Source organism: Pezoporus flaviventris, unplaced genomic scaffold, assembly GCF_033815535.1.
Source record: "Pezoporus flaviventris isolate CSIRO_AGI_PZ_B2104156 unplaced genomic scaffold, CSIRO_AGI_Pfla_v1 ptg000013l, whole genome shotgun sequence".
Taxonomy (NCBI): Eukaryota; Metazoa; Chordata; class Aves; order Psittaciformes; family Psittacidae; genus Pezoporus; species Pezoporus flaviventris.
The window spans coordinates 41711409-41724543 of NW_026892561.1; the positions used below are offsets into that span (position 1 = coordinate 41711409).

The following is a 13135-nucleotide window of genomic DNA, read 5'->3' on the forward strand; positions in this document are numbered from 1 at the left end:
TCATAATAAAGTTGCTTTGTTTAAATGTAAAAAGTAAGAAACTTAGAGTAAAGTGCAAAAATTAGAACGAATGTTTCTATTCCGTGGCTCTTCAGTAGCAGGTTTGACTCTTCCCTGGTTTGGAGGACAAGAACCATCATCTGCATGCTGGTTGCCATGGAGACTCCCATCACTTTTGGTATCGTAAGTTTTGCCTGAAATGAAATACTCATTCAGTGTGAGTTTTTAATGACTGTAGGTTTGTGTTTGTCAGCACCATGGATTAACCACCACATCTAAGCAGGTGGGAGGAAAGCGAGTAAAACATTTCCTAGTAATCAGCAACAACATATTTTGTCTGTATAAAATGCACAAAATACATCAGTAGAGTTGCATTAGATTAGACTATTATGGCACCAAATGCATACCAAATCATGCAGTGTAAATCAAATGCATTAGATTAGACTATTGGCATCAAATTTGATCAAATTAAGTATCAGCTACTTCAAAAGAAAATGAACTTGGGGCATGGCAATAAATCCTTCTGACTCCTGCAGGAAACCAGCTTGAGGACAGCCAGGTGCATAGCCAGTGATGTCTCTCTTTCTCGGGCTGGAGTCAATAAGGGCTTTCCCATAACTACAAATAATGACAGCTTTTCTAGGAGAAAAAAAAAGTATGCGTGAACAAATGGTGCTGTTCATGGGAAGAGCGGTCTAACATTTAGCCATTCTGTTCTGCACTGCCAGAAGGACTCTGGGGTTTGACAGCTATGTCAGCTTCTTTCTCCCTAGTGCACAATTAACACCTGGGATTGCTCTGAAAGTGTATTTGTTTGGCCCTGAGCAGTGTGCAGAATGGTTAGTTTCACCAGCATGACATGTTGGCATGAATTCCTGGTTCGAGTAAAACAATGGTTATTCAGAAGAGGAATATAATGATGCTGCAAGATTAAGCCTCAGTTACTTCCTAGTTCTGTTGTCTTTGTTGGATGGTAACTGAATAACTACCTGTTAAATCTGCAATTTTGGCTTGATTTCTTCTTTTGAGGCTGTTCTGTTCATCTGTGGGGCCATCAGTATATTTCATTGCAATGGCTGGAGTCTGGTCTTTCTCTGGCTGAGTCTGAGTAGCTGAAAGAACAGAAAAAGATACTTAACTGAGTTGTATTAACATTCATTTGTTCAAGAAGGAAAAGCTATGTCAAGTTGACTCTACCTGGTGTTGTTTCCATCCTGCCTTCTTGAATGGACTGAGCAGATTCGCGGCCAGAATCTAAGTCTTTCATTGGCCTTCCCATTATCTCATTCTCAGTTGCAGTTTTATTTCTAATGAGGAAGTATGTGTGCATTTTCCCTTTGCCTTTTACTTCTATTTCTCCTCTTTCAGTCATCTCAAAATTCTTGTATTTTAGGCATCTAAAGTATCAGAAGCAAAATGACACATGAAAATTCAAGATTACCAAAACTGACACCAGTGCTTTAGATAAGATATTGTAATCTAAGCAATTTAATCACAACAGTCTGGGAAAACCAGTATTGATCCATGAAAAACTGAGAGTTTGTTTCGACTGTTTATTCAAGCCTGCTGTGCTTTTATAGCTTTCCATGTACAGCCTGATCAAAAATCAATGGATCACATAGTCAAATACTCTAGTATGGTGGAGGGTTCTTACTGACCAGTAAATAGAAATTAAGAACTGAGGCAGCCAATATCAGTTTGACAAAACTATCTCCATTTATTTCATCAGAGAAGGCAATCATGATTCAATCAGTTCATCAGTCATGATTTACTGGCAAATCCAGAGTGGCTATTCCCAATTGCCTTCTTCATGTGTCAAAAATGGCTCCCAAGAAAACTTGATTTTCACCAGCTGACATGTCATGTGGCTGACATGAGGCTGACCAGCCTATAGTTCACCAATTTTTCTATATAGATGTAACATCTGGCTTTCTTGAGTTCCTACACTGCTGGTCTTCATGACCTTCCAAAGATGACAGCAGCACTGTAATGCCATCAGCCAGCGCTCTCATTACCTTTGGAGGCATCCCATCTAATCCAATACACTTCAATAGATTAAGATTTCTCAAAAGACCCCAGCTCTGATCCTCTTCCAGTACTGGTACTTTACCTACTCCTTGAACCCTGACTCTAGGTGCAAGAACCTTGAAGACTTTGTCAGTGAAGACAGAGGCAAGAGAGGCCTTGAGTAACTCAGCCTTTATTCAGGGCACTGTCACTAAATCACCTGCCACAGCAGGTCCATGTTTCCGTTTATACTTTTCTGATGTCACAGCAGAAGCTCCTTTTACTGCCTTCAAACCTTCCTTGGCTATTTCAATACTAGTTGAGCTCTAGCTTTCCTAATATCATTTTTATGTGCCCAAACAATGTTTTTGTACTCCTTTGAGCTTGTCCTCGCTTCCACTTCTGGCATACATAAAATCCTTGAAATACAGTATTTGATTTTAGTGACATGAGGTTTAGGAAAGTAAATTACTCCCTGCATGAATAGGACAGTGGTTTAAGCAGTTAATTCTTTCTCACCACAAATTGTTGTGCTCAGAGAGATGCAGGTTATTAAATGTTCTAAGTGCCTTTCTAACATCCACATCATTCTATCCGTACTTCTAAATAAGCTATCACAATTATTTTTTTCCCACAGTTTGTTCTCTAGGATCAAAACTCAAACCTCTGGCATTTGAAATAGAATGAATAAAACTCTTTGCAAGCCATGATTTTTGTCAGTAAGCTGCAGAAATCAGTGACTGAACACAGCGCCATCTACATGAAACACTGAAAGCTGCAGTTGCCGAGGCAGTTGGGTTTAGCCCAGATTTTAACCGGGAAAGTGTCCATCACAGTTACTCACTGATAGGCACTGGAGCTTAGATGAATTTTACTTGGGACACCATGACTCTCCATCCGGGAAGCTATATTCACTGTGTCTCCAAACAAGCAGTAACGAGGCATCTTCTCTCCAACAACTCCAGCCAAAACAGGACCTGTATGGATCCCAACTCTAATCTTTACAAAGACATAAAACACCCCCCAAAAATGTCACTTATTATTTAACATCTTTCTTAATGCTATCCAGCCACCTAAGAAAATCATCCTAACACAACAATGGACATCAGTAAAATATCAAATATCCACAGGGAGATGCTCTTCATGAAAAATGTACCCATGTGGGCCTTTCCCAAAGTCACAGAGGAGTCAGAAGAAGCTCTTTGATATCCTACTGCAATATATTAACCGTAAGACCAACCCAAGAAGCAGACAGACACACATGCACCTTTGTGTTAACAACTTACTTGGATAGGGTTTCCAGAAACTGGATTCTGCACATCTTTAGCTGCTATTATCATCCCCAAGGCAAAGTTAGCAACTCGCTCAGCATGAGTGGATACAGGCACAGGGACCCCACCTACTACCATATAGGCATCTCCAATTGTCTCCACCTTTAATTGAGAGGGACAAGTACGTCAGCATCCCATATGTCTTGCTCAGGTTAGTGCTTTGCTGTCTGGGGCTTTTCTTCTCTGCACCAACTCCCCCTTTCTTCTAAAAGATGTTTCCAATCACAAAAGAGGTCTAGCACATGTGACTTTCCTTGAGATGGGATCTTTCTTGACTTCACATTAAAAATTCCAATGCATTCTGTCCCTGCTTACCTGACACATTTTAGATATCAGCATCACAGATGCTAAGGAGAAAGAGATGCTGTGAAAGTATCAGACTTTTTGTCTTTCTCTTACCCAGGGCAGACCTATATGCAAAGAGCTATCTCCAGGCACAGACTCCTGAGCCAGGAGGTTATCTGCCAGCTGAATCCTCTTAATTAACTCTAATTCACCAGTGGTGTTAAAAGCATGTTTCTTCTTCAAAAGACATCTTTTTTCTTAAAGCCACAATACAGCAAGGGAGCCTACTCACTGCTGATTATTATTACTAAGGGGTTCACATGCAATTAAGAAACCTCCAATCTCCAGTATGTCAGAGAATGCAAAGTGTTAACTAAGCAGTTCAGGAGCATCCTTCCTTACAACCAGCTGTTTTCCCACAACAAGCTGCAGAATGTGAAACAAATGGTGAAGGGTTTGTCCTCCTTCAGGCATCCAGTTCCCTTGAAGTGCATGATAAGGCACCTGAGAAATAGTTTGGGCTTTGTCCCTGGGTATAGAATAGGCCTGTTTGCAACAGAGAATTCTCAAATGTCTAAAATTCACTGTAAAAACTGTTACACATTAAGGAAATTTTCTAATCTGCTCTTACAAGACTTCACTGTTACATTTACAACCAATAAGTAACAGATCAGTTTAAATCAGATTAATTTGATTTCCTAAAAATGAACACCAACAGAGGAGCAGGAACATAATTTCATCTTTGGGTTTGTTCATTAACATAATGACTTAAAACTGTTCAGGTTGTTAGTCTTGAAAAATGCATTCTTGTATGTGCCTTCTGTCAGATAGCCAACCCCATAGTAATGCAGTAATTTTCTGTAGCAAATTAAAAACAACTGTAAAAAGCTACTAATGCAAATAGATACCCTAATTATTTTTCAGTCATGGCAGGAGATTTAATTTGACAAGATTTTTATTCATACCTTCAGATGTTTATAAGCTTGGGCCAAGTGTCTTTGATCAATTTAAGTATTTTATTTCTTTCTCAGTTCCCTGAAATAGTAATCTCAACCTCACTCCTGTACCCTAGTCACCTCCTTCAATATTAATAAGAGTTATATACAGGCATCAAAAGGAGATTATTATAGTGACAGATAATTTACTCATGACGGATGATTTAGAATATAATGCTAATTTATCCCCAAATCTGTGGGCCATATCCTGAATGCTTCAATTATTAAACACAGTTTCCTCGCCAAGTCAGAAATGCTTCTGATTTCCTACTACAATGTATTGCAGGATGAACTGCATGCCTTGCCTGAGCAAGGAATGAATGAGACTTGGATTTCACCCTTTACTATTCCTTCCTTCCTAAATAATTAATGTGGTGGGGACAGACAGAAACTTAGAACTGGCTCTTCAGCTAGTCAAATCTGTGTAGTTCTGGAGATGTTAATAATGCTATTATTATATGTCAACCAGGGCTCTGACCCTTCCAGCACAGTTTGGAGACAAGACATACATTACAGTTTAGATCTATTCAATGCTCTCTGGGGTCAACAGGAGATCTATACCATTGCTGGAGATCTCCATGAAGCAAACAAAGTTGAAGTATTATATGGGTAGAGTTTATAATGTCATTTCCCACTGAAGGGGACATAGTGACCTATTTACAACAGATTGGAATAAAAGAACTAGGAAAATTATTCAAATTGGTCCATAAACTAGGATATGCCATTGTGTTGGTAGGCATTTGAAAGAGATGTATGAAAGAACAGCATCCTGGTGCAATGCTGTGGAAAGCGACTAACCCATGACTGACATGTCTGAAAATTTTAAACATATTTAATCACACCTCTGCCTGTTTTTCAATTTCTCTCTGTGGCCACTACAAATATGCAATATTTTATGGCTTACTTAAAATCATGCTGGAGCAAAGAGGATTTAAGTGCATGTAAACATAAAACAAACAAAATAACCCGACAACAGCAAAATCTTTTCCCAGGTGATTTCTACAGCCTTTGTCGATGAGTACATACCTTGTACACATCATGCACCGTGGTCAGTCTGTCAAATCGCAGGTACATTGAATTTAACATGAGAACTATCTGAATAGGCTCACATTGGGCACAAATGTTGGTAAAGGTCACAACATCACTGAACAATATAGTGCACTCCTTGAACTCTCCTGTGAGCAGAAAGACCAGTAGTAAGACCAGTACTTGTAATAGCTGGACAACCACACCATCTATTTGAGACCTATTTGCAAATATTACTTTCTCATCATTTTTCTGGACATATGACCCATCAATTGTAATACTCATATACGGCTGCTGATATGAAAGAGAGATGTCGATCAAATATAAGAATCATCGCACATTTCAATCCAGGCATCTGAATACATCCCTTTGTTCATCCATATTCAGGATATACTCAGCTCTTTATTCCTAACTTCATATGTATGCTTACTAAAGGAAATCAAAACATCCTCTTACTTGCTGTCCTTAATAAAAATGGGAATCATGATGGTGCTAGCTTTATAGATAGCAAAGATGAACTGTGAGAATTTTCCAGGAAAAAGCAATTTCTTTATTCCTTTCATTTTTGAGACCCCATTTCCTTTTATGACCATGTTAAAAACAAAATCTCAGTTTACTGTTGAAACACTGAATTTTGTTCCCTGAGCGGTCAGTTACTACCACCTTTCACCTCCTAGGAAACTATTTTGCAAACAGCTTCCAAAGCTTTGTTTAAGAGTAGTCTAATCTTTATTACCAGAGAGATTAAGGGTCTGTGATCCTCCTCCTACCCATGAATGTCACCAAGTTGAAAATGTACTCCATGATAGTGGCAAAGGACTGTGCCAGCACCCCCGTCCCTCTATCACCATCACCTGGTGCATGAATGCATCCTGTTCATTCACCTGCCTCAACTCTCTTCCCCTCTTTCAGCTGGTTGGCCACATGCTGAGGAAGCATGGCATAGAGCAGAGCTTCAGTCTTTTTCTTCTCTTCCTCCAGGTGCTTTGACAGTATCCGCAATTCTTCCTTCTTCCTCTCCAGCTGGTTAGAGAGCTCCATCTCTGCCAGTCGCTGCTGATTGAGAAGAATCAAATCCCTGGTCACGTCGTGAGGTGCAATGTCTGCAATATGCATCTGTCGCTCTTCCAGTTCATGCAAAGTGCGAAGCAAAGGCGAGCAGAGATAGAGCATGCACTGCAGAGACTCCATCCAGATCATCTGGCCTGTTTGAAACAAGTACTGGTAAGAGTTTTCAGCAGCTTAGACTTTCACATGATACTCAGCATTGCTGATCTCAATTTTAGGGGGCGAGTTCTAAGGACAGTGTCTTTTGGTAGGGTCCGGATCAATATAGTAATTACTCTGTTTCAGGGAATTAGAGCTGGACTTGTTTAGAGGAGGTACACGAGGCAAATAAAAAGATAATCAGGACCCAGAGAGCAGTCACTCACTCACTGCAACTGCTAGGCAGAGCCCAACCATGCTTCAGGTCCCTCCTTTTCATGAGGAACCCCAGTGCTCACAGCATCTCTCCTCTGCTACTAGCTCTTGAGCTGTTCCTGAATCCAGTCAGTCAGCATCATGCACAGGGGAACTGAGATTAAGTGAAACATTCAAAGTTTAATTTCATAGTGGATAATATGTAGGCCAAATAAAATCAGCAGAGCTTTCCTTCCTGGGAGCTGGAGCTTTCAGTCACTATGATCACCTAAATAAGCATGTACAAAAATGCCTGAAAAGTAGAATTGATTTTTGGTGGGGGGGTGAGTTGTTGTTTTCTCAATTGAGATTTGGTTATGTGTTTGTTACTATTTTTTATTTGCTTCATAAGTATCCTCAGTTTCTGAACAGCAATCTAGGAATTCCTATTTATTTCTTCTTCTCTCACCCCATCCCCAGGGCTACTGGATGAGCAGCAGATTGGATCAGTAGATATACCATGTGAATTAACCCTGATAGCATAAGAGGAAGTCAAATTGTACCTGTGACTAAAGTTCCTTGTTTTGGTAGCACTATTTTTTTTCAAGGTCTCCCTTATCTCTATTTCTTACTGAATCTCAGGAATACCAGATTTGGCACTCATTATGTAAAGGTGAAAGGAGAGAAGGGAAAATTAGGCCATGTTACATAGTTCACAGGAGCAAAATTGAGGTCACAGAACACTTAAACCAAATGCCATTACAGTTACTTGCACACAGGAGAAAATCATTCCAAACTCATTCCTCTCAGAAAAATCAAGCAAATAAAATAATTCCAATTTGTAAATTCTTATGTAACATTGGGGGGTGGAGGGGGCAGGGGGTGAAGACAGAAATCAGGATCTGAAAATGTGACTACAAAAACTAAAAGCACAGCTAACTAATCTATTTTTATCCGCACTTGAAACCCAGCCAATAGCACATAACACCCCTCAAAGGCATAAATTAAGAATGAATCATGTATTCACATTTTAGGAATCAAAATGCATGAAGGCACAGGGGAAGCCGTTTCTTTCCTCCAACAGTAGCAATGTTATCAGGACTTTGTCTCTAAGCATTTCCCTTGCCTCTGCCCCTCCTTGCCCAGCAAACAGGAATGGAGCATCACTGGTAGGAGTGATGCTTTAATTGTATTATCATGGGAATGCTCACTGCATGTTTCACTACTGTCTGTATGTGGCAGAGATGGAACCCAATATCTGTGAACTGGCACTGCCTGTGCTGGGTGGCTGGGTTTAAGATGCTGTTCCATGTGCAAAGTAGTAATTCCTTCGGCAAAGAAATTAGCAGGGCAAAACAATTCTGTATCAGGTGCATAGGCTGGACCATATGTCATGTAAAGAGAACCTAAGAGAGCTGGGGTTGTTCAACCTACAGAAGACAAGCCTCAGGAGGGAAATCAATATTTATAAATAACCTCATAGGAGGGAGTAAAAAAGATTATTTGTTTTATCCAATGAAAGGACAAAAGACACAAGACACTAACTGAAATGCAGGAATTCCATTTAAACATAGAAAAAACCTTTTAACTGTAAGGGTGGTTAAACACTGGAATGGGTCACCCAGGGAGGTTGTGGAGTCTCCATCTTTGAACATACTCAAAACCCAACTAGACACAGTCCTAAGTAACCTGCTGTAGTTGATTCTGCTTTGAGTTGGGATGGACTAGACAATCTCCAGAGGTCCCTTCCAAACTCAACTGGAGTTGAGTCAATTCTGTGACTCTGAATAACTGAGATTAGAGGTGGTTCAGAAAACAATCTAATCCTCCTTTGACCTTGCCTCTGTTACTCAGGAAACCTGCAAAGATGATTTTTCAGCATTGGGAAAACAGTGTCTTTCTAAGCCTTTCAAATGGAAACACAGGTGTTACTTCGACTGAAAGCCTTCAAAATCTGGTGAGGTAATAGCTGAATTTGTCTACAAGTATCTTATAGTACTGTCTTTAATCAGAGCCATGCGATCTTCTCCTCACTGCACAAAGGCAAAGCCATTTATAGGATTTATGTGAAACGAGGAGCCTACAGAAATGCATTAGTTCAACTCCAGCATAATTCCTGATTTAATATGAACACTTAGCTACTGAAAACAGTGATGTACCTCTCAGCTCTAGCATTGGCCGTTGTTTCCATGACTCTGGCATCATCTCTCTTCTAGTCTGGAAAACAAATTGACTGTTGATGAATTTCTGGATGCTAGAGATGGTGAAGGGTACTTCTGGGTGAACAATACTGAAATAGTGATCCAAGCAGATGCCCATGTTCTGAAGGCCAGGTACAATCTTTTGAATGCTCACACCAGCTTGCTTCACTCTGAGCTTAAAAAGAGAATATGGACAATGTATTATAATTCACATCCTGTTTAGGTTCAGGCCAAGCTATAGCAGATCATTGTTTATACACTTACATGCACTTTGGTTTGCTATACTACATAGCTTATTTCTGAGCAAAGTTTCTATTTTATTAGTGGTTTACAACAAAGCTCTGAATGAGTGTCCTTCACAGCAAGACAAAGTCCCCAGAAAGGAATGTTATTATCCAAATGCTCTTCCCTTTCGATAGTTAAAAAGAAAAGAAGTTATCTATTTACATTTGTGCAGGCCTAACAAATAGCTTTACAGATAGCTGCAAGTGAAAATTAGCAATATCACAGTGTCCCTTGTGTTCCAGAAAGAAAATAACTGTGGCATAAAATGTTTTGGCAAATATTAATTTTCTAATGGATGCCATGGGTTGCCTTCTCTTAACTATTGCTGTGTAGAGGTTTAGTTATTCTCTTTTAGCCTGCTGACCATACATCAGTGTTTAACTCTTGCAGAAATATCCACACTGCCTTCACTGCTTGTCATCAGAGTTACTGAAGCTCTGACGTAGCTACCAGTATGCAGGACTTGCCCTCTCTCCACACTAGTAATTTTATCAAATTATGCAGACTGGGTGTATTGAAAGGTTTAAAACTCTGGCTAATGTGGACAGTGGCAAAAAGCGGACTATGCATTCTGGACTATGTGTTCTGGAATCTCTATTGGTATGATGCCAAAACATGTGCCCTGAGTGCCTGTATTCAGCCTTTTTTTTCTGCTGTCCTATTGTCCTATTCTCAGCTTCTCCTTTCTTTGCTCCCTTTATCTTAAGATAAAATTCTATGTACAGAATTGTGAGCAAGAGGAACTGTAGCTTGGTGGGAACTCGGGCTGGCTAGAAACCAGACTCAGGGCAGTCCCTGCCAAGACAAGGGCAATCCCATTGCTGTATAGTATGTGTGCACAGAAGAGGACACTCAATCCTTCCCTGGAAGATACAGAGATTTTTGGGTCTAGTTCCTACTAGATGAGGTTGCATGCTGCCAGATTTAGTAGATAGCTGGCTTTTTGCAGCAGGAACATGTAGAGCCTCAGCTGACGGCAAAGCCTTACAAAAGCCTTTGGATAGATTAATAACTGGGAAGAGAGGGTGACTAGCTACAAGTACAAAAGTACAAAGCCAGTTTAAAGGATGGGTCATGTCTCTGGCACATCCAAGTACAGGAAGGTGGCCAGGAACCTCAGAAAATTCTGTTCAGTGTTTGGTAACGAATAGGCTGCTGCAATAAACCTTGTTGGCATATTTGCAGCTCTTTCAGATGTGGTAATCTCAATAAATTCAAAGGAGATCCCTCTCTGAAATGATCCAGATCCAATTGTTATGAGTGACTTCCTATTACTTGTCACTGTATGGAGCACTTCTGCAAATCCTGCAAATGAGTGTGCGCTGTATACAGAGCACACACAGCAGTGAACCGTAGGACAGCCAAAACAGAAAAAAGTTACTATATGTTTTATGCAAACTAAAGGCCCTTACCACATGCTTGTCCTACCTGTTTGTCAAAAACCATATGAAAAGGAAGTCCATTGCAAAATGTTTTTGTGTCAATCCAAAGACTCTTAGGATAAACAGGATCAAATCCTCTCAGGAGCTTACCTGTGGCAAGATAAATGTGTAGCTTTTAATTGGGTCGCACCTCATGAAACCAGTCAGCATTACCTTTTAGCACTGAGACTGGACCCTATATCATAATGAGCAAAGACAAAGTAAACTGTGTGTGGGTCCACAAAAGTGCATACATCTGTGCTAAATGCTCTGCAGTTTAATCCACAGCTGATTAGGAACCGACCTGAGTAGGCTGAGAGGTCAAAATCTAACCACACAAAAAGCACAGAGCATTAGATACATGAAGTTACGTGGAAACAAACAGTAAGACTAGACAAACAACTGTAGACATTACTGCTCTATGAATTTGCAGATATCATAGCAATATAATACAGCTGTATCACACAAATAATGTACACAGAAGTACATTTAATATATTTTGCTGGCTACTAAGGACCACTTACGGATAAAAAATCCAGCATGGTCTGGGTTTCAGTCTCCTATAATAAGAACTGTAATTCATAGCACAAAGATCAAATCACTGTTTGGTTTCTATTTTATTTACCTGGAGGTTTTTTACAAAATGGTCACAGATCTACAGAGGAGCTATCTACAGATCTAGCAAACAGATATTTCTCTAAAATGAATGAGTAAAACGAAAGGACTTATCTAACTGAAGCGCCTAAAGCCTTTGATCTTTGCAGTATAAACTGGATTATCCAGTAACCCACAATGATCAAAAGGATGATTAGTTCAAGTGATCTCTGTCCCCCAGAAGGTGGCTACAACAGTTACTACAGTAAATTCTTTGATAACAAATGTTCAAGTCATTTAGGAGCCTAGTGAAGAAGATTACAAATGCAGGCCCCAAGTTTATACCTTTTACTGCTTCAGGGTAAGTCAGCATGGGTTTTTCATTTTTCAAAGTCTGGATCTTGATAACCCTTACACTTATTGTTAAAGGATTTTATTCTGTTTTTAAGTAATAATGCTACTCTAAAGTTTTATTTTGAGTATATGTTAATTCATTACTCAATATATCTTCCCTTGTAATGCATGTGACATTGCACCAGATGGTAGCAGGTTCAGTTTTTCACTCCACACAGAATCCAGATATTTTGGCAATACTGAGCTAGATCCTCATTCCTCTTGGGGAGTTAAAAGATCCTAACAGAAAAAAATCCTTCTGTTTTGCAAAGATATATAAACATATCATATATGAAGGTATAAACAGAGATTACTAGATTGGCAGTAGATTTTTGGTAGCAGTAGGTGTAATTTGGCTTTCAGAATTAACTACAATTGGTAACTTTGGAAAGGATAGCAGCTACTAAGTTAAACACTCTTAAATTCATCATCAGGCTAGATGATGTCTGGTGACATGAGAAGAAAATATCAAAAGTACCACACAATGTCATTTTATAGAAGAATACATTTCAGATGAAAATCCTGTTTAAGAGACAGAAGTGACAGGTCATATTCCATGTAAGTGTCTGTCATTACTAAGCATGCTTATTATCTGCAATTTTCCTTTGATAACCAGTGTCTAACCAAAAGAAACATAACCAGAAACATTTTGAAAAGAGGCAGAGGAAATATGAATGGTAACTTTAAAATGGTTCGTGGAGAGGGGGAGGCTTACTGACTGTCTTACTGAAGACTCAGAAATGGTGACAAGATCCCTTTGAATGATCTCTCACCTCTTCCTACTGTAATTATTCCTCTTATTGTTTTCCAGTGACTTTTCTTGACAGGACAAACAGAGCTTCCTCTGTCTCTAACTGCATTCTTGCCTTTTTCAAGGTCCTGTTGAAATAAATCCAGAGGGAAATTCAAGGGTGTTTTTATTTTAATCATATCTTAATAATACAATGATAATGACTATTACAATACCTCTTTATTCTGTTGGTTCTCAATTTGTTTTGCAGAGTCAGGAACATGTTGATGTGAGGAAGAAAATTCACTTCTTTCCTTGTATGAAAATACAGGGGTTTGAGTAACAAGAAAAACAATATGTTCTTTTTTCCCAGTTCTTTCTTCTTCTTCTGTTTGATTGACTATTTCCATTGAAAGCTCAATATTAAAAAAATCCAGGGCTGCTGCACCAATAATTCCTGAAGGAG

At 39.4% G+C, this 13135-nt stretch overlaps 1 protein-coding gene across 2 annotated transcripts in view; it reads right to left on the reverse strand.

Moving 5' to 3' along the window:
- The window catches only part of LOC133269028 (guanylate cyclase soluble subunit beta-2-like), a 17219-nt gene continuing 4084 nt past the window's right edge, over positions 1 to 13135 (reverse strand). For both annotated transcript variants that reach the window (XM_061453018.1, XM_061453017.1), the window contains 11 exons: positions 12906 to 13126; positions 12713 to 12818; positions 10960 to 11063; positions 9205 to 9421; positions 6529 to 6849; positions 5645 to 5793; positions 3294 to 3440; positions 2852 to 3006; positions 1198 to 1397; positions 990 to 1112; positions 1 to 194 (listed from right to left, as the gene is read on the reverse strand). In XM_061453018.1, the coding sequence (XP_061309002.1) occupies positions 43 to 194; positions 990 to 1112; positions 1198 to 1397; positions 2852 to 3006; positions 3294 to 3440; positions 5645 to 5793; positions 6529 to 6849; positions 9205 to 9421; positions 10960 to 11063; positions 12713 to 12818; positions 12906 to 13126 (1895 nt within the window). In that variant the 3' untranslated portion in view covers positions 1 to 42. The remainder of the gene's footprint in view (positions 195 to 989; positions 1113 to 1197; positions 1398 to 2851; positions 3007 to 3293; positions 3441 to 5644; positions 5794 to 6528; positions 6850 to 9204; positions 9422 to 10959; positions 11064 to 12712; positions 12819 to 12905; positions 13127 to 13135) is intronic.